The 22,304-nt window shown below is 46.1% G+C and overlaps 1 protein-coding gene across 2 annotated transcripts in view; it reads right to left on the bottom strand.

The window, feature by feature from the left end:
• Window positions 1-22,304, bottom strand: part of LOC135223699 (peptidyl-tRNA hydrolase 2, mitochondrial-like) — a 137,511-nt gene that overhangs the window by 12,623 nt on the left and 102,584 nt on the right. Inside the window, exon 3 of one of the 2 annotated variants that reach the window (XM_064262419.1) lies at window positions 1,571-1,660. The exons of the other annotated variant lie outside the window; for it this stretch is intronic. Coding sequence (XP_064118489.1) covers window positions 1,571-1,660 — 90 coding nt within the window. The remainder of the gene's footprint in view (window positions 1-1,570; window positions 1,661-22,304) is intronic. 2 annotated transcript variants of the gene reach the window in all.

The raw sequence follows: 22,304 nt of genomic DNA, 5'->3' as shown, positions 1-22,304 counted from the left end.
ACCATTTTAAATTAGCCGTTAAATAAAGTTTTATATATGAAAATGTGTGCAATTTCATGTAGAATACAACTAATAATGACTGAAGGTTGTAGCTTTTCTCTTTTTCGAAATATTTGCATATAAATCACGATAAATAGAAAAAAACCACGTTTGGTCAACTTTGACTCTACCGAAATAGTCGAAAAACGCAATTGTAAGCTAAAACTCTTACAATCTAGTAATATACAGTCATTTATCTTCATTTTTAAACAAATTTGAAGTATCTAGCACAATATTTAGATTTATGGTGAAGTTTTAAAAAAACTTTCTTTCCCTCCGCGCGCCGATTTGCGGCCGCAAATCTCCGAAATGCGTACATCGCATTCTCCTAATATTTGCTCCTTTTCTTATTAGGCGTTTTATAGAGTTTTATATATGAAAATGTGAGCAAATTCATGAAGAATACAAAAAAAATATTTGAAGGTTGTAGCTTTTCTCATTTTCGCAATATTTGCATATAAAAAAAATATATATAAAAATTTCGACATTCGGTCAACTTTAACTCATCAGAAATGGTCGAAAACTGCAATTCTAAGCTAAACCTCTTACAGTATCGTAATATTCAATCATTTGTCTTCATTTTGAAATAAATTGGGAGTCTCTAGAACAATATTTAGATTTATGGTAAATTTCTGAAAAAAACATTTTTTTACGTCCGTGCGTTACGAATTCATGCATCATTTTGTGATAATAGTTTTCTGTGTTGCTTTGATTGTTTTCCAATGTGTTATATATCAAAATGATCGGAATTTAGTGTACAATACAACGAAAAAAAGTAACTCGTTAGCTTTAACCGTTTTTCCCACAGCTCGATTTGAATACAATTATGTATGAATTTTTTTTTTTCACTACCATATATCGCATTATTTATATATGATAATGATATTTTTTCATTTCTGATGGTTGCATACTAAACTTCAGGCAATGACAAAAAAGGAGCCAAAAATGAACTCTTAATCTCGAGAACTAAGCGCGCTGTGATTTTTTGAAAAAATTATTTTTTCCGCTTCCGCGCTCACTCCAAACCCGCCTCGGCATACGGGAGACGTTTGGGTTTTTAGGGCTTCGGCGTAAGAGGGTTAATCAAGTATTGCAGCCTATGGTGTAAGCGAATACTCGTTGAACTTGTCAAACATACTTCAATGAAAACAAGTTGAAAAGTAAAGTTTAGTCATGAAAAGTCCCAATCAGGTTATAAAAGTTGTTATTAGTTCTTAATCCTAAAGATAATTGTTGAGAGGCTATCGAAGCAAAATATTTCACTAAAAATCAATAAAAAATGAATTTCAAAAGCCACTGTTGTTCACAACTGTCGCCATAAGCTGGCAGAAACAAATTGGTTTTCTCTTCTCAGTTGTTTCTCTCTTTCCTGAAAGTGAGCTGGGATAGTTACCTACATCAAAACAAAAGAATTGCTGCCGCAAATTTCACAATTGTTTACCTGCCGATACTAGAAACTTTTAGCTATGTAATTATACTTGGTAAGTTACATATATAAAACATACTTTTTAGCAAAATTAAAGTCTTTTACCTTTGGTTGTCCATTTATTTCCCATGCTCTTAGTAATCTTCTGTTAGTTTTCTGCAATTGCTTGAAGGCTTTCAATGTGGCATGACAGCACTGAAAATTAAGATACACATGACATCAATTTAAGACATTTATTACCCTCCAGAGATATCATTATCTTTTTACTATCAAATATTCAACTTGAACCATATTAAAATAATTTCCAAGTAAGTACAGTGCAAAGTACAATACACTTCTAATGCTGATTGGCAGTATTTTCTAGCTTCTCATCAAAAGAAATTCTTTTTTGCTATACGACCCAAAAATACAAATTCTGCAATGTATGCCAGAGAACATTATTCACAAAGAATTGGCAGGCCTGATCAATCATGAGCTTGTTTATCACATACTGTAGTTTGAAAAATAAAAACCAAATACTAGCATTTATTTTGAAAAAACCCTTTTCCAGTTTCTATTACAAATTTAAAATATGATATTTTTATGATAAAATAAAATTCAACATATAATACTTACCAAGTAATTACATATCTAAGTTTCTAGTATCAGCAGCTAGAGTTCGAAATTTGCAGTAGCAATCCTTTTGTTTGGTTGTAGGTAACTAGTCACGTCCACTATCATGAAGAAGAGGAACAATTCAGCCAGGTATGTATTTCATTTTGTTTATGACCTAAAATCCATGTGTGAGAGGAGAGGGGCTCCCATTCTGTAATTACTTGGTAAGTACGTATATGTAAAACTTTTTTATAAAAAAAATGTCATTTTTACATAGTAATTTACCAAGTAATTACATACATAGCTGAGTCCACATTGACAAGAGGTGGGATGCATGAACTATATACCTCAAAATCAATATGAAGAAATGAATTTGTGGATAGAGAAAAAGGCTTGCATTGTAACAATGCATGTTGTTTCTTTACCTTGTAAAACAGCTGCTGCAGGATGACATTGCCTCTGGTTGGCGCTCATCTTAAGTGGTAGAGGCCGGGCAGTTTTGGCTCTGGGTCGCCTGCTACCTTAGTGGGAGCTTTGAAATGAAGATTAGGATCGAACGCTTCCAAAGGCTAAAAAATAATGCCCAGGGCACATTACCAACAAGAAAACCAGAACAACAACAACAGTACCTACACCAAAAAATCCCAATTTGTAGTAAATTGTATTTTTCCTAACTATACAAACCTGAGGTCCTTTATATATGGAATATACTTACAACGCAGCTGGACCGGTTGTAAGCCTTCAAACAAGGTGGTTCAGTAGTTAACTGCTTGTCCGATGGTCTGGAGCCCCACCCGACTGGAGGATAAACATTCACTTTGCTTTAGGCCCAGGAACAGAGTGAGGGGTGGCATGAGGTGGGACTATGTGTAAAGGACCTCAGGTTTGTATAGTTAGGAAAAATACAATTTACTACAAATTGTGATTTGTTCCGACACGTAATACAAACCCTCGGTCCTTTACATATGGAAGACTCACTTATTGGAGGGTGGAATCTGAGTCTTATGAACAGACTGGTGTTCGTCCTACCTTGGTTCCCTCCCTGGTCGTAAGAGCAGAGGGAGGGATCCTAGCCTCTGTCCAACAGATCGGGGTGTACACCGCGGGATCAGTGGTCAGACCTCTGGACCAAATTCATAAGAGGAAAGCAAGCGTGCCTCTTATGAATAGCAAGCAAGAACTAGTTCCTATGCAAGAGCCAAATATAAAGTCTTGGGTTTGTCTCTTGTTGGCGTCCACTCCCCCCCCTTGTTAGGGGAGTGGCAGATAATACTTCTATCCCTAATGAAAGGGATAGAACGGGGCTCAGTCGCGTAGCTTACCTGCATCAGCATCCTGTCCAGAGTATTGACGATCACAGCCCTCTGCCCACAGAGAGAGGGAAGAAAGGAGGAGGAAGACAAGCCAGTCACACTCTCATTCACTCTTCCATTCATGCAGTCTCACAAGGATGAGATGCTACCTTGTCCGGCAAGGGAGCTGGGTAAGCTACACAACTTGTTGAGCAGCCACCACGGGTCCCAAGGAAAAGGTGTCCAAGGACCTGTGGGAGATATCCCGAAAGTAGGAGGAGGTAAAGGTGGTCTGGTTGGCCCTAACCTCTGCCTTCAGCACATGTGCCACGGAGAAGTTCTTGCAGAACGCAAGGGTTAGACCAATACCTCTGACTTTGTGGGCTCTCAGACGAAGGGTACTGGTGTCGTCGCTCCTGTCTGGGATTAACTGCTACCAAAAAGGCGTCGACACTCAGGCCTGAGATGACGAGTTCTCTTCAGATAGTGCTGTAGCGCCCTCACAGGACAAAGCAGCATCTCATCCGCATTGTTGTCGGTGAAGTCCTTCAGGGAGGGGATCGTGAAGGACTTGAATCGGTTGTCAGGGACCGAAGGGTTCTGAGTCTTCGTTACGAAGTCCGGGATGAAATAGAGCGTCACCGATCCCCATCCCCTCGAGTGTTTAACATCGAAGGAAAGACCATGAAGTTCCCCTACTCTCTTCGCCGATGCTAGGACCAGCAGAAAGACGGTCTTGAGGGTCAGATCCTTGTCTGACGACTCTCGGAGCGGCTCGAAGGGTCTGCGAGTCAAACCCCTGAGTACGAGAGTCACATCCCACCCAGGGGGCCTGAGTTCCCTGGGTGGGCAAGACCTCTCGAAGCACTTCATCAGGAGGGAGAATTCCATGGAGGTGGAAATGTCCACTCCCTGCAGTTTAAGGACTAGGGCCAGAGAGGCTCTGTAGCCTTTAATTGCGGAGACGGAGAGGTGCTTCTCTTGGCGAAGGAAGACAAGGAAATCTGCTACCTGCTGAAGAGTGGCTCTGAGTGGAGAGAGACCCCATCCACGACACCAATCACAGAAGACGGACCACTTCCTTGGTACACTGCTGCAGAGGACTGTCTGAGGTACCCCGCAAACTCTGTTGTGAGCGAGAAAAGCCTCTCACTCGCAAGAGATGGTGGATAACCGCCAGCCGTGAAAAGACAGGGACCGAACCACTTGGTGGTACCGTTCGACGTGTGGTTGGCACAGGAGGTTGCGCCATGGGGGAATCTCTCGCGGTGCCTCAGCGAGAAGAGCCACCAGGTCCAGTCCAGATACCAAACGGCCTAAGACCATTTGGGTGCCACCAGAATCATCTGAAGATTGCTGGTGACCAGCACCCTGCTGATCACCTTGCAAATCAGACAGAACAATCAGACAGAATGGCTGCCTCCCTGAACCTGCTGATCCACGAGTCTGCGGGGAAGACTCACCCTGCTACCGAGTCGATCAGCATGCCCAGGTACTTCATCCTCTGCTTGGGCTCGAGATCTGACTTCTCGAAGTTCACCACAATCCCCAGATCGCAGCAGAATTCAAGGAGTCGATCCCTGTCCTGCAGCAACTGCGAGCGGGAGCTTGCCAGGACCAGCCAATCATCGAAATACCTCAAAAGACGTATCACGGCTGAATGGGCCTAAGCTGACACCAGCGTGAACACTCACGTGAACACCTGTGGGGCGGTTGAGAGACCAAAGCAAAGTGCCTTGAATTGGTACACCGTCCTGTCGAGGATGAAGCGGAGGTACTTCCTGGAGGACTGGTGGATGGGTATTTGGAAATACGCATCCTTCAGGTCCACCGAAAGCATGAAGTTGTTCTCCCTGATGGAATCGAGCACGGAGCGTGCCGTTTCCATCGTGAACTGAGTCTGGCGAACAAATCGGTTCAAGGGAGAGAGATCTATCACCGGGCGTCAGCCCCCGACGACTCCTCCACCAGGAAAAGTTGGCTGTAGAAGCCCGGTGACTGATCCTGCACGACCTCCACAGCTCTCTTGCTCAGCATGGCTTCTACTTCTTGCCGAAGCACCACGTCCCTGGTCGAACCGGGAACGTACGTCTGCAGATGGACCGGGTGTGAAGTGAGGGGTGGCCGCGACTCGAAGGGTAGTAAATATCCCTCCCGAAAGACATCAACTATCCAGGTCTCGGCTCTGTAGCGCTGCCAAGTTGCCCAATGGCTCGCCAGGCACCCCCCCACTTCTGACAGCAGATGAGGGGGAACGCCGTCCCTAGCGTTTCCCCTTCTTTGACTTCTTCCTCCCGGATCCTCCTAGGGAAAAGGAGGTCTGGGAGGAGGGCTGACGGTCGTTCCTTAATGAAGAAGTCGAAGGCTGGGTCTTTCCTCTCGACTTCGACAAGGAAGACGTCTTGGAAGAGCTAGCCAAGCTCCGAGGCTTGGCCGCAGTGACTCGAGGCTGCCAAGAAGCCTTCAAGACTGCCTGGTGTACTAGGCGGTCACTGTCGTCAGTGCGCAGCTGTTCCACCACAGCGTCCACCATCTCTCTAGGGAAGAGGGAGGTGGAACCCAGAAACGGTCCATTCCTTAGACCCAGCGCTGCCTCACGCCCTGCCGCCCTGGTCACTCGAGCGAGGACTGCGTCCGGACATCTCAGGACCAGGTTAGCCCACAGGTTGGCTGTCTGGTGGGTGAGGTAGGAGATAGCCCTACCTCCAGACTGACACAGTCTCCCAAATGTCGGGTCCCCTTCAGGAGTGATGTGTCCTGAGGAGGCCGCAACTCTGGACACAACACTGTGAGGGACCACAGATCCAGCCAGGAGACTGCTTGGAATGCTGCCATGGCAGTCGCTTCCAAGGCCTGTGCCTCTTGCTGCGTGAACCACAGGTTCTCAGACAGCAGATGTTAAAGAGGCACACCCGGAGTTAGATCTCCAGGTTAACCTGCTTGGGCGGCAGCGGGTCTTCCAATGGCACGTAGAATTGCTGTCGTCGTGGTAGAGGAGGGGGAAGATGCTTGGTCGACCTGCCGGACCTAAGCGATCCCTCCTGTTCGGAGACAAGAGAGTTCACCTGGCCAAGCACACCGTCGCCCAAGGAGGACCGGGGTAGACCCACCGTCGTCCTGGGTTCCTTCTTAGGCCCCCAGAAAGACTCCAGCCTCGATGGAGGCTCAGAGGGAGGGAGCACCGATCCTTCCCCGAGGTCGGTTGTGCTGACGAAGCAGCGCAATGACCTCTGCAAACGACCTCTGGACCTCGGGAGTGATTGCATCCTGAGGAGATGAACCGTCAAATCCATCCAGGAAGAAACCCTCCCGAGATCCTCCTCCTTCCACAGGAGGAACCCCGACAGACCCCTCGTAGTCTTCTCCAACCACTTGGGCCATGGGTCACTGGTGCAGCCAGGTGATCCAGCAGCCCCTGAAAGCTTGGTGTGCCCGAAAGCCCTAGCGAGTGCCAGACCTGCTCAAGGTCTCCAACCGCGGCGGCAGTCACACCTGAGGAGGCAAAGGTCTGGTTATATAGGGGGTTCCCGCTCACCTGGGGGGAGAAAGTTCCCACCCCGAGTACAAATGGAGGTCGGAGTGCCGCTGTGAACGTTTCCGGAGCGCCCACCTAGTACTCCAAATCTCCGGGAAAGAGCAGAGAGGTAGGCTCTGTCTCTCGAAGCTGAGGCATTGGCTTCTCCTCCATTCCTGCCTGCAGAGTTAACTCCGCGATCTTAGATGTGCAAGGGGTCGAGATGTTATACCCTACCATGGTGTAGCAACTTTTGTGTGGCGTCAACTTGGTGTTGACGCAATCCCATTCCGAAAGGTTGCGGACACATGCCGACTATGCCTGATCCCTAGGATAGATCAGTCTCCTTTGGGACCCTGTCTACCCTGACAAACGCTTCCTAGGTTAACCGAGCGTAGCCTGGGAAGGGAAATTGGAGGTTCGCCAGGAAGAACTCATAATCTTCCACGGGACGGGTTCCGCAGCCTTCAATTGTCAGCATGCCATCTGAAAAGGGAGCATGCAGCGCCAACCACCATGGGTTGTTGTCCTCGAATGGCGGGAGCTTAGATGCATCCGGCACAATAAAGGACTGCTGTGTGCCTCCGGACTGGATAAGTCTGGCCAGCAAGCTCTCCTGAGTCTGTAGTCTCTGAGCCAGAGACAGGATGGACTGCCCCGATGTCTCTAAACCCGAGGCGAGCTGAGAGGACATCGATTGGAGTCTCGAGTCCACAATACTGCCCATCTTCTCCATGAGAAGATTAGCGAAGGCATCAGGGTCGAAGCCGGACTCCGTCGGTCTGGCTTTAGACCCCTTAGGCGGGGGAGTAGCTTTTGCCAAGGAAGCCAAAGGCTTTGGGGCCAATGACGACCTGGCGGAGCCCGCCGGAGAAGGCTTAGCTGGTCTGGCAGCCTTCGGCAGGGGCTTCTTTTTCAGGGTTTTCACCTTGGGGATCACAGAACCCGACCTATCTCCAAGCATCATGGACTTCGAGAAGCCCTGAAAGGAAGAGGAAGAAGGAGTTGGGCTAAAAGCAAGTGTTTTAGATCTAAAGCCACCTGCCTCACTTACCTCCCTACCTTCTTCCTGTGGGTCGACGGTCATTGGCTCGCGATGCAGACTGATGGCTGCCACCTCCTACATTACTGAGGTGAGGATAGTTCCTACCGACTCATTAGTCACATTCCCCACCAAAGCGTAACACACTTTGCAGCCGTCTGGATGCCAGACTAAGAGGTCGTCAACCTGCACCGCACAGCTGGCATGAGATCGGCAGACCTCTTGCCCACACAGTTACTGGAGAACGGCTGCGCACCCCAACTCCAGACAGCGTACCATCTGTAAGTTGGAATTGATACATGAGTATCGTCAAAATAGTTCCGCCGGAGTTAATTCCAGCGGTATGTGTACACTTAGACTAGTTCTACTAAAACCAGCTAAAGGTAAACATCAACAATTAAATAAAATTTTACTTAACACTAAAGCTCTGAATGTCTCCGCCTGCTCCGGAATCCATAATCTCGTTATCGCAATAAGCTATGACCGGCAGAGTTGGCCTGATATGAGCAGAACAGGGAAACAAGGTAAAACCTAACCCTGAGTCTGATCGCACCGGAGTAGAGTAGCAATTCCAAGTCAATTGGAAACGCATTCTCTAAGCCTAGTTTTGCCCCCACCGGAGTGGGGAAGCAGCGATAACAGCAGAGAAATACAGAAAACAGAGCGGCAGGAACAGCGGTACTAAGAACTCCGGCATATAACATCCTGGCGAATGTGATGGTAGACCACACCTCGCCGGAATAAACACAGGCCCAGAGACATACCAACAGAGACTACATAATCTTCTAATCCTTAACCTCCTCCGACTAATCCCTCGGAACAGTGCTCAACGCTCCAGCTGCTGTTCACCAATAGGATTACTTGGTCAGCGAGCTAACGAAGCACCGCCGGAACGAGTCCGGAACGGAAGGAAGAGCCTGGAGGAGAAAGGTAAACTAGTAATCGCCTGGCAATAGCAACCGGTCAGGTGATTACCACCCTCCGAGAAGCCGTGAAATAGCCTACTACTAAAGGGGCAGAAGACGGCAGGCCAACTGCCACCCTAAAGGAGGTAACGGCCAAGGCTATACTTTACAAAATTTATTGATAAGGAATTATTGGAAGTACCGACGAATAAAGGCAAGCCCATCTACGAGCCTAGCCTAACCCTCCAAAATCGGATACCTCGATCTGGTCAGGTAGCCTAGGATTGGCGCCTACAAGTTCGTCACGAAAGAGGACACTCTAGAGCCTAACCTAACCCTCCAAAATCAAATATATCGACCTGGTCAGGTAAGATAGGCCTAGCACCTACATTACGTAACAAGAGAGGCATTACGTAACAAGAGAGGAACTCTCTAGTAATGGATCACCCTCCAAAACTAATATGTCAAGTCTGGTCAGGTTAGCCAGGACTAGTACCAACTATAGGTAGCGAGAAGTACTCTCAACCGCCTAGCCTACCTTCCAAAACCTAGCCTAGATCTGGTCAGGTAGGCTAGAGTAGGTAGATATTCGTGTAGGACTTACAAACCTCATCAAAATACAATTAGCAATATATTATAATATAATAAAATAAATAATACCACATACACTACATGCATGAGCACCACAAATAAATGAGGGTTTCCTTTACCTCCCACAACTAAAATGGTGTATCACTAGCCTAGCCTAGGTCGCCTCAAACACAATACTCGCGCATGACGTAGGATTGAAAAAATATCACCGCACTCTCGTGAGGGAACCAAATCGCTCCTGAAGGACTGATGATAAACGAGGGAAACCCCCTAAAGAGGCTAAATAATGTAATGGTTCAAACCGATACACCAACCTATCGGTACCCATCAGGAGTGAAATGGTAAAATTTCACGACAACAGTAACGTATACTGTGATGTCCAAAAAAGTGAATATAAAATATACACCGCAATAAAAAGTTAAGATGATTAAGTACGCGGTCTACAATACATCCAAAAGGCCGACTCGGGAGCAGCGATACGCTCGGCTCCCATGCAAACGCTTCATTATTAAACAACACCATACTTGATGCATAGTTGCCTAACCACGTTCAAAGTCAACAAATAATATACTCAACTTAGATGAAGATGCTTCTTAAAGGTCTGAAGACATGATGACTTCCAAAAATCACAAAATACCTTGCAGCAAAAACAAACGCGTTAACGCTTCGAGTGCTATTGAAGGAATGGCGTTCTTGGCAGAGGCAGTAGTAGTAGCGAGCGGAAGGTAGCTGTTGCAATGGCACCTCTGCAGAGGGGGATTTTGAGAGAGGAGAGATCTATTTGGTGAAGTATCTGTGATAATGGCTTCCACTCGCCCCGATGCTATACCGACACCCTTTGAGGGTGAGCGAGCCAGAGGTAGTAACTCTGGCATTCCATATGGCTTTTTCTCTGGTATATTTAGCATTTATTTATAACTAGAAATGAGTGCTATAGGAACTTCACTGGGCGACACAGGTTGAGCCCAGAAAAGTACATATATCCACTATCTACATTTCTGGGCTCAGCTCGTGTCAGCCTATGAAATATCCTTAAGATCATTATTTCTAGGTAAAATTAATCTAAAATTACCAGAGAAAAACAAAATTAAGAAAATGTCAGTAAAACTGACTCGCTCACTCTATAAAAGAAGTGTCGGTTTGGGAATATAGGCGAGTGGGATCACTACCACGAGTCATTTACCATTTAGACCTTCCAACATAAAATCCCCACCAGAGAGAGCTGATACTAAAGGGTGATGCGGCCGCTACTACTACTACTACCGACGCCACGGACAGCAGCGCCCCTAGCGGTCATCCTTAATCATTAGCTTCACAGCACTAGAGTGCATTTTTCCTCTTCGTGTTGTTTTCCCGGATTTATTTCAACCATTACGATGGAACGTGCTGCTATTGCTTCAGCTAAGTTAAGTGCCTCATAAGTAGTATTTTCTAGTATTTTAGTCTTCCAGGGACCAGTATTTTCCTTTTTATAGGTCATATACAGTCTCCCGGTTGACTCGTGGCGGCCGTGTGCCGCCTCGTGTTAAGATTTCCCGGTCTCCCATACTGGGACATCTTATGCTTATGGGCTTTTTATATTTACGTTCATCGTTTTATTACATCGTTTTTATAGCTAGGACACAGCCCTTTTACCATTTTCTCTTAGTTTGGTATTTAGGGCTATACCGTGTTTCTGGCCCAGCATCCCAGCTCTTGCCCTTCATCGGCTACCGCTGGCTCCGAGTAGTCAACTGTTCTTCGGAACAGCTTGCCTCCTCCTGGGCTTCTTTCTCTTTTACTAATAGTGTCTTTTCCTCCTTTACGATGTATTATCAGTGTTATTTAGGGTGTTAGGCTAGCCTAGGTGCTTGTGCCATGTGTTGGTACAGTCTGGTTCACGTGACCCCTCTGTGGTTGTGTTGCTATCGCGGCTTAGGCCACCTGCGATCACGTGTCCCTTAGCACCTTACCCTTCCCCTTCCCTCCCTACCAGGTATAGGGAGGGGTCTGGTGGATCTCCTTGGTTGCCATGACAACCACAGTGGCCTACCTCCCTCTCTCTCTGAGGAGGCCTGGAGCTCCCTACCAGCTGGGGTTTAGGGCGACCACTTGTCTCGGGCACCGGGTTACCGAGTGGGTAATAGTAGCGACGGGCACGGGGGGGGGGGGGGGGGGGGGGGCACCCCCCTCCTATTGCCTCAGTCCCACCCTTCCCCTACCTTAACGGACGGAGCCTCCGCTGAAGCCGGGGGCCCTTTCGGTTATAGGTCCGTCTGGCTCCGCCAGTGGGCGGGGTGGACAATTTCTAGTGGTCTGTTGCTTGCCTACTATATCCTGTTTTCCGCTACCAGAGGAGAGCTTGCTCCTTACCCGGGCACTCTTCTATTGCCTCAGTCCCACCCTTCCCCTACCTTAACGGACGGAGCCTCCGCTGAAGCCGGGGGCCCTTTCGGTTATAGGTCCGTCTGGCTCCGCCAGTGGGCGGGGTGGACAATTTCTAGTGGTCTGTTGCTTGCCTACTATATCCTGTTTTCCGCTACCGGAGGAGAGCTTGCTCCTTACCCGGGCACTCTTCTAGTATATATACGGATATACCCTTAATATTACGGAGAATTTTAGTTTTAATTTATTTTATCTACTATCTCCGTCGTTCTCCGTCGTGGTTTCATGGCTCCTCACCACTCCTGGTTGGAATCTTTTTCCTGTCTCCGGCGTAGCCTTAGACCAACTCCAACCGCCTAGTTACCACACGTATTACGGCGGGGCTCTGGTTTAATCTAACTTACATGCTCCGGCATGCAGCGGAGTATTTGTTAGGCTGTAAGTGTGCACCTGATACTCATGTATCTCTCCACTTACAGGCTACCAACTGCCAGGTCCCAGGTTGCAACGCGACGTTGTACGACCCCTGCGCCCATGAAGAGTGTAGGACCCACGCCCCGTGTGCCACCAACCACAATGGACTGATCGTTTGGCACCCGGAAGCTTGCACCATCTGCTACAACCTCGTTAGTCAGCTTTTGGGTGGGGTAAGTTTACTCCTGGACTTTTCTTGGTCTTATCACCTACTAACTCTTAGTTTTAAGCTTCTTTAAACCGTATCTCCGCCGCTAGAAGCTTCATATCGCCTTCTCTTTCAGGCTGCCGCCGTGAAGGAAGTCGCCCTGGCAACCCTGAAGGCTTGGGTGGGCGGCTTCGGGAAGAACGCCGCCAAGGGCCAGCCTTATATACTTGATAAGAAGCTGGCCGTCCAGATCTTTCCCGGTGGCAAGGCGACCGGTTACGTGGATCCCATCTCGGCAGCCCCACTCATAGCCTCTATTCAGCAGGAGGTGCAGCAGGCGTTCGGGTCCGTCTCTACGCAGGAGCCGGTCCCAGATGTGGCCAACCTGGACCTGAATATTGAGCCTATGGCGGTAGGGCAGAGGATTTGTTGGTTGAGGTAGGTGTGTCGGGCGCCCAAGGTCTTTCCTTGGGTGCTCCTGGATCTTCTTCCCCTGTCCCTTCTTCCTCTTCATTCCAAGGCTTCACGGGATCTGAGATCCCTGCTCGCTCTCCCGCTCTCTCTGTACCCCCCCCCCCCCACCCCGAAGGTGAAGGGACAGAGAGAACAGAAGACACTGCATAAGACGACTTCTAAGAAGTCGTCGTCTTCTTCAGCTAGGAAGTCTACGACTTCCTACGCTGACGCGGTGAAAGCAAAGCCTAGCTCTTCCTATTCTAAGAGCTCTAGAAGCAAGGCTTCTAAGGAGAAGGCTCGCGCTCCGGCCGAGCCAACGCCTTCTCCGGCATCTACCGGATCTACTCCGGTAACTCCTGTTGGGGTGGCGGGACCGAGCTCCTTTGATCCCACCACTTTTTCAGCAGTTGTGATGCAACAAGTGGGAGAGATGGTTGGCTCTCTTGGCTCTAAGTTTGAACAGATGTTTTGCACAGCTGTCAAACACCATTAACAGCTCGGTCAGTCTATTCAAGATCTCTCTAACCGAGTTAGAGATCACGACGACCGCTTTGCTGGTCTTAACCAGGCTCCTCAGCCAAGCTCCCCTGTAGCAGGTACTGGTATTTTACAGCTACCTCCTTACGAATCCCTACCAGCCTTCTCCATGGATAACCCATGGAGAGTGGCCGCTTATGCCCCCTTCAAGGACGGCATGATTTCTATCCCGGAGTGTGGAACTCGAAGGATTGAGGACTTCGAGTTCTATCCTCCCGGACTGACTCAGCCTTTCATTGGGTATGCTAGGCCTGACCGTTTGCTGCTCTCACTAGAGGATGAGATCTCCCGAGAGACTGTGCTGTATAGTAGGGATCATGCACAGCGGGAATGGGTTCACTGCCTGGAGGATTGGGAATGTACCAACACCAAACTCCAAGCATTCAAGAGTCCATTTACTATCTTCGCTACGGAGGAGGAGGCTTCTCTTCCGTTTGCTACCAAGGTAGTAGAAGCGACTCTTCAGGCAGTCCTCAAGGACGAGCCCATGCCACAGTTGAGGGAAGCGGAATCTACATCTCCACTCTTCCCTGCCTTTGGAGAATTGTGGGAGAACTTACCTGCCACGTTCTCAGTAGGTAAGCTAAAGCCAGACTGCGCAATGGATCAGTTTGGCGAGAAGCTTCCAAGACTGCCTGATACCCTTATTCAGGCAGAGTTTGATGCCCGTACAAGATTTGGGAGGTCTCTTAACTCCCTGATCATTACGGAAATGGCTGCCCTGTCTTACGCCACAGAACCATTGTTCAAGATACTGGCTAAGTCACAGCTCCAGACGGTCCAAGCCGATGCTTTTGACTTCTTCCTAGCCAGAAGGAACTGCCGAAAGCATGTCTTGCAGGAGGCAACTATCAGGCATGAGCCTAATAGACTCTTAGCTTCCTGCATGTGGGGTGCGGACCTCTTCCCAGAGGCCTCTGTGAATGAGGTGCACCACGAGGCTGCTAGGCTTAACCAGAGCCTTAGAGCCAGATGGGGCATCTCTTCCAAGAGGAAACAAGAGACCACCCCTGCTGCTGGTAAGAAGCTTAAGAAGACAGGTAGAAGGTTCCAACCTTACCAGAAGCAACAGCAGCAACAGCAATTTGTTCAGGCCGTCCCAGTTACACAACAGGGACAGCCATCAACCTCGAAGCAGACACAGCCCATTCTCCTGTTGTCTCCTCAAAGTCAACCTTCCACCTCTTATGCAGTCTCGCCGGCCTTCAATTCTATGTATGAAAGCCAGGCCTACCCAACCTTTAATAGGTTCTCCAGGGGTAGCAGGGCGAGGGGCCACTTTCGCCAACGTGGCACAGGAAGAGCTGCAAGAGGTAAGCACTTCAGAGGAGGGCGCGGAGGTCAACCCGCTCAACAACAGTGAGGCTCTCCAGGTAGGAGGGAGGCTGTTCCTCTTCCGTCACAGGTGGGGGTTCAGCAAATGGGCACAGAGCATCGTGTCCAAAGGATTGCGTTGGAGTTGGATCAAAGATCCTCCTCCAATCAAATCATTCTATCAAGTACCATCAAAGGAATTGACAGATTATGCGGAGGAACTCCTTCAGAAAGGAGCTATTGCGAGAGTCAAGCATCTAAAATTTCAAGGTCGCTTATTCAGCGTGCCAAAGAAAGGCTCAACAAAAAGAAGGGTAATCTTAGACTTGTCAAAGCTAACTCTTTTCATTCGTTGCGACAAGTTCAAAATGCTCACCATCTCGCAGGTACGGACCTTACTTCCCCGTGGGGCCGTCACAACCTCCATCGATCTTACAGACGCATACTATCATATCCCTATAGCCAGACACTTCCGTCCATTCCTAGGCTTCAAACTAGGAAATCAGTCGTTCTCATTCAAAGTGATGCCCTTCGGTCTGAATGTAGCCCCCAGGGTATTCACGAAAATAGCAGAAGTGGTAGTTCAACAGTTGAGAACTCAGGGGATAATGGTAGCAGCATACCTCGACGATTGGTTGATCTGGGCACCAACGGTCGAGGAGAGGAATGTCTCAAAGCCACGAAGAAGGTAGTTCAATTTCTGGAACATCTGGGGTTCCAGATAAACAAAACGAAATTCAGACTCACCCCGGAGTCTCGTTTTCAGTGGCTAGGAATCCAATGGGATTTGTCTTCCCACAATCTGTCAATTCCAGTGGTCAAAAGAAAAGAAATAGCCAAGTCTGTGAAACAATTTCTCAAATGCAAACAAACATCAAGGAGAAACCAGGAAAGAATCCTGGGTTCTCTTCAGTTTGCATCAGTGACAGACATCCTCCTGAAAGCAAGGCTGAAAGATATAAATCGAGTTTGGCGATCGAGAGCAAATGTCAAATCTCGAGACAAGTTGTCAGTAATTCCACAGATCCTTCGCAATCAGCTCCGTCCATGGACAAAAGTGAAGAATCTTGCCAAATTAGTACCCCTTCAATATCCCCTTCCAGTGTTAACCATTCACACAGATGCCTCCCTGTCCGGATGGGGGGGATATTCTCAATTCAAACAAGTTCAGGGGACTTGGTCAGTTCAGTTCCGCCAGCTTCACATAAACGTCCTGGAAGCAATGGCAGTATTTCTTACTCTGAAGAGACTCCTTCCCCCGAAGAAGTCTCATCTAAGACTAGTTTTGGACAGTGCAGTGGTAGTACATTGCATCAACAGAGGAGGGTCCAAATCCAAACACGTGAATCATGTCATGATAGCCATCTTTGCGCTAGCAGAAAAAACACAGATGGCATCTGTCCGCCACTCACGCTGGCGGGGGTAAGAAATGATAGCAGACGATTTGATCCCGGTCAGTCCCTCTGGAATCAGAATGGTCCCTAGACGACAGGTCATTCCTGTGGATATGCCGGAGAGTCCCAGGCTTACAAGTAGATCTCTTTGCCTCACAAGCGAACCACAAGCTCCCTTGCTATGTGGCCCCCAACCTGGACCCTCTGGCCTATGCCACGGACGCCCTGTCGTTAGATTGGAATCAATGGAGGAAAATCTATATATTTCCTCCAGTGAATCTTCTTCTGAAAGTCTTGAGCAAGCTGAGGACTTTCAAGGGACTAGTAGCTCTGATTGCTCCAGACTGGCCAAAAAGCAACTGGTATCCGCTGCTTCTGGAATTGGGTCTTCGACCTCAACGGATTCCCAATCCCAAGTTGTCACAATCAGTACAAATGAGGACTGTGTTCGCTTCCTCAGGAATTCTCCAGACCCTAACTTTATGGACTTCATGAAGTTTGCGGCTAAAAAAGATGCTAATATTGATCCACAAAACATCCTCTTTCTAGAATCAGACAAAAGAGAGTCAACTATTAGGCAATATGACTCAGCGGTTAAAAAATTAGCATCCTTCCTGAATGAATCAAACACTACAACCATGACAGTTAATTTAGCTATATCCTTTTTCAGGTCCTTGTTTGAAAAAGGTTTAGCAGCTAGCACTATCACTACTAATAAATCGGCTTTGAAGAAAATCTTTCAGTTGGGTTTCCAGATAGACCTAACAGAATCTTACTTTACGTCTATTCCCAAAGCCTGTGCTAGACTCAGACCTTCTCAAAGGCCTACTGCAGTTTCATGGTTCTTAAATGATGTCCTCAAACTAGCCTCAGATACTGACAACTCGTCTTGTACATTCATTATGCTCCTTAGAAAGACGTTATTTTTGTTAAGCCTGGCTTCAGGAGCCAGAATTTCAGAACTGTCGGCTCTATCCAGAGATGCGGGTCATGTGGAATTTCTCCCCTCAGGAGAAGTTCTACTTTCCCCGGATCGTAGCTTTTTAGCAAAAAATGAGGATCCTCTTGCAAGGTGGGCCCCCTGAAGGTCATCCCACTCCCGCAAGATCCTTCTCTCTGCCCAGTATTAACTTTAAGAGCCTTTCTATCTCGTACATCCTCTAGATCCTCAGGTTCTCTCTTTATGAGAGAAAAAGGTGGTACTTTATCAGTGAAAGGAATCAGACAACAGATCCTTTACTTCATTAAACAAGCCAACCCTGACTCATTCCCAAAAGCACATGACATCAGAGGAGTAGCCACCTCAATTAATTACTTCCCAACATATGAAACTTTGAGGATCTTAAAAAGTATACTGGATGGAAATCACCGACAGTTTTTAAACGTCATTACCTGAAGTCCTTGGAATCTTTAAAATTTTCTGCAGTACCAGCGGGAAACATTGTTTCTCCTGATACTGCATAGTAGTTGTAGTATAGATCCAGGTCTCCTTTCTACCTACCTCGTCCAACATGCCTCACCCTATTGCCATGCTACTCGGAATACTCTAGCCTTAGCCGCTAGAATCATATTGGTGGATTGTCCCTTATTTTTTTGCTAGGGACATCCACGTTATGTACATATAATGTACTTCAGTGTTTCTACCCTTATTTTTATGCTAGGGTAGAACACAATGAGTTTGTATATTTTGTAAATATCTTAATTAAGTGAATCACTCTTTATTGTTTTTGCCATTACACTATTATGTATTTCTATGTCTAATATAAGTTAATTTTAAGTACTTTATATTGATTGCTTTCTTTATCATGCCATTGTTTAGGATAAGTTAGCTTTAAGTACTTTGTTTGTATACTGTAATGTCCCTGATTCACTTATATATCTCTTTTTTACTATTGGGTTTCATTTGTCCTTATTCCCATCTTGTCTGTTTCTCTGGTACTATTTCATAGGCCGACACGAGCTGAGCCCAGAAAAGGGATTTTGACGTAGGAAAAATCTATTTCTGGGTGATTGGCTCGTGTCGCCCTATGAAACCCACCCTGTTTTCTTTTTCCCACCCTTCAGGACAAGATGTTCATAGATTAAGGATGACCGCTAGGGGCGCTGCTGTCCGTGGCGTCGGTAGTAGTAGTAGTAGCGGCCGCATCACCCTTTAGTATCAGCTCTCTCTGGTGGGGATTTTATGTTGGAAGGTCTAAATGGTAAATGACTCGTGGTAGTGATCCCACTCGCCTATATTCCCATACCGACACTTCTTTTATAGAGTGAGCGAGTCAGTTTTACTGACATTTTCTTAATTTTGTTTTTCTCTGGTAATTTTAGATTAATTTTACCTAGAAATAATGATCTTAAGGATATTTCATAGGGCGACACGAGCCAATCACCCAGAAATAGATTTTTCCTACGTCAAAATCCCTTATTTATGCATGTACAAAAATAAAAAAAATACATTTTTTACAAATATTTTATACAGAAAAGCTTTAAAATTTAAAAATTTGTATAATAAATTAAACATAAACACTTTTGCAGGGTTTTGCAGTGTTTCTGGATTGTTTGCAAATGTTTGCGCTATTGTGAAGAACTCCTGTATGATAATTAGTTAGGTTCTGATGAAAAGTTCGCTTAATTGTGAATTCGTACAAATCGAATCTATTAAGCTCAGGGTACAGTGGTCCCCCCCATATTTGCGAGGGATGCGTACCAGACACCCCCCGTGAATAGTTAGAACCCGCCAATAGTTGGAACCCCTATTAAAACGCTGCTGACAACAGCCTATTTTGTTAGTTAAAACTCAAGAAAAAACCATTAAAAAATTTTATACTTAGTACTTTTAATAGTTTTATCACAAAAAGTGCATTTTATGATGAAACTGATATAAAAAAAACCCAGGAATTTATGAATATTTCTCATAGAAAAATACAGTGAATATGCGAATTTTCTGCGAATATATAATGCAGGGAAACTTTCCCAAGAGAAATCCGTGAATGTGTGAGTAAGCGAATCTGGAGAACGTGAATACGGGATTCCACTGTATTACTATACACATTATTCATGGAAAATTTGCCTATTTGCAGTATTTTTCACTCAAAAATATTCACAAATTACTGGATTTTCATATAATTTTTGTGACTAAATGCACTTGTGATAAAACTATTAAAAAACTCAGGTACAGCTGGTCCCCGTTATCGGTGGGGTTCTGTTCCTGGTGGGTGCCGATAAGTGAAAACTGCCATTAACCGAAACTTGGCGATTTACAGCGCCAACAACCAGTTAATGGTCCCTCTGTTAGGTATGTTATGGTGCCATAATTTTATCAGCCCCGTTAAACGGAGCTTGGCATCTTATGGCACCATAAATCGCCAATTTTGTGGCGCTAGACAAGTGCCATAAAACTGAAATGCCATTAACCGGGACCCAATAACCTGGGACTGCCTGTATAACCATAACTGTATCCAAATTTTTAGAGTATTTTTCTGTTTCAAATATCAAAATAGGCAGTTCTAAACATTTTTAGAGGGGTTGTAAGTATTTGTAGGATTTTAGCTATTTGGAGGTGGGGGGGGAGGTTGTACCCATCCTCCACGAATATGGGTGTACTGTGCAGTGTTCTTGGACACCTCTTTCTTAGAACCTTGGAACCTCCGGTGCTAATGAAGAGTTGTTGACACTCAGGCCAGAGGTGTCAAGTCCTCTTCAGATAGCGCTGTAGCACTCTAACAGAACAAAGTAGCATCTCTTCTGGATCATCACCAACTAAGTCAATTAGGTAGGCGGTGGTAAAAGACTTGAATTTAGCGTCAGGGATTGTTGGATTTTGAGTCTTCGCAAGAAATCCAGGACCAAATCCCCATCCCCTAGAGTATTTTACATCGAAAGAAAGACCATGAAGTTGCCAAGTCTCTTTGTGTATGCCAGGGCTGGCAGAGAGATGGTCTTGAGGATCAGATCCCTGTCTGAGGACTCCAGAAAGGGCTCGTACTGTGCATGGGTCAAGCTCTGCAACATGAGTCACATCCACGCAGGAGGCCTGAGATCCCTGTGTGGGTGAGACCTCTTGAAGTTCCTCATGAGTAACAATATCTCAAAGGAGGAAGAGATACCGATACCCTTCAGTCTCAAGACTATGCCTAGCGTGGCCCTATAGCCTTTCACAGCTGAAACAAAGCGGAGTTTCTCTCGACAAAGGAAGACGAGGGAATCCACGACCTGCTGAAGCGTGGCTCCGACCAGAGAGATACCCTGTCTATGACACCAACCACAGAAGATGGCCCACTTTCCTTGGTAAACCACTGCAAAGGACTGTCTGAGGTATCCCGCCATCTCTGTTGCTACTTCACGATAAAAGCCTCTCACTCACAAGAATAGTGGGTAACCTCCAGCAGTGAAGACACAGGGGAGGCACTGCCTAATGCTACCGTTCTATATGCAGTTGACAAAGCAGGTTGTGCCACGGAGGAATATCTCACGGTGCATAGGACAGAAGATGTAATCACTGTCTCGACTCAGGCATGGAGTGGAAGAAAGGAGTGAGTTACTCAGGTGACTCATTCCTTGCCAGTGATCACTCTCGCCATGATCCCTCGGTACCCAGGATTGCAGTGACAGTCCTTCGGGACCATGCATGTTGTAAGAATGGTAGGGGGTCCCTCGACAAGGACCGTGACGCGGCAGAGGACGGTACCAGCCCTCACCAGTGAGGTGCACGCTCAACTGGTCTCAGTGGTGGTGTATGTTTCTCTTGCCGTGCAAGAGTTTTGTAACTCTCCTCGGGAATGCGTTTCTCCAGGTTGAGAATGCTCTCCTAGACTCGCGTCGCAGTCATCACTCCAGGTTGATTGCTACCCACGACTCACTTCTGCTAGTTCTGCTAGCAAGGCAAGTGAGAGCGTCCAATCTTCCTCACCTAGTCCCTCTACTTCCTATGGCTACACCTGGAGGGGCGAGGTAAACAGGATGTATCCTGGTGTTTACATTCTTAGGATTAGAACACCTGGAGACTAGGAGACTATGTTCTCCCTGGCTCTTTCTGTCCTTTGGAAGAATTTCACTTTGCAGTCTCTTATGGGTTCTTGCATTTTGGGAGCCTCGAGTGCACATTCTGTTGAATTTTACTCACATTCCAGTCTTGAATGCTTGCAAATAGGATTGGTTTATATGCCTGTTCCTCCTCGATTTCTACAGGAGTCGAGTAGGGGGCCCTGTCTTCATGATCGTTTGATAAAATTCGGGGTCTTGCCGAGCACTTACCGTATATACTCGCATACCAAGCGACTTTTGAAGACCTAATTTTGGAGCTAATTTCAAGGGGGTCGCATTATACATGATATAAAATTAGCGTAAGTAATATTCACATACTACTAGTATCATTTGATAAAATACAAACCTAATGAATATGCATCTTTTCCATGGATCTTTTAGAAAGTTATGCTTTACTTCATTGCATCCAATAATACAGGTAGTTGTCAACTTATGACTGCAATTGGTTCCGTCCAACCGGTCGTAAATCGATTTGGACGTAAGTTGGCCAATGTTAATTTACTGAAAAAATATTAGACTAGTCTAGCCTACCCTAGGGTAATCAGTACCATCTTTACTTATAGGGTAGCCAAGCCTACACTACACAGCATACTTTATACATATATGGCATAGTCATTATTAATTTCAGCAAATTCTCTAGGTTCAATGCAAATTTGCTTATGAAAATTCAGTACAAAGAGAAATTGGATAACATTTAACAAGTTAGCCTTGCGTATACATATGATGATGATGTTATCATGTACGTACATATATCGTACATATACTATATATGAATACAGTAGCCTTGCCTACAGTATACTACTGCATATACTGTACAATTTAGTAATTTATTAGCCAATTTGGATGGTCAATGCATTCTGATTAAGATATAGAAAAAAAAAAAAATTGGACACAAAACGGGAATCAGATTTGGACCAACATCGGCATTACTTACCTGATTGAGCGATGTCAAGCTGCTTTAGTTAATTAATTTTGCAATCTTTTTATTTTTCTTTAATACTATCATATTTCATAGTTGTTATGATTTCTTTAAATTTTTATACCATTTGTGCCATCTCTCTACACATCACATTGTGTCATATATTATGTACTTTTGTGAAGTTCAAGTCAAAACCCATTTCTCTACACATCATACTGTTTCTTATTGCTACGTTTGTCAGGTTTGACTCAAACTGCT

The sequence above is a fragment of the Macrobrachium nipponense genome, chromosome 10 (genome assembly GCF_015104395.2).
Source record: "Macrobrachium nipponense isolate FS-2020 chromosome 10, ASM1510439v2, whole genome shotgun sequence".
In the NCBI taxonomy this organism is placed as follows: domain Eukaryota; kingdom Metazoa; phylum Arthropoda; class Malacostraca; order Decapoda; family Palaemonidae; genus Macrobrachium; species Macrobrachium nipponense.
The sequence above is the reverse complement of the archived record's forward strand: the minus strand, read 5'-3'. Positions and strand labels throughout refer to the sequence as shown.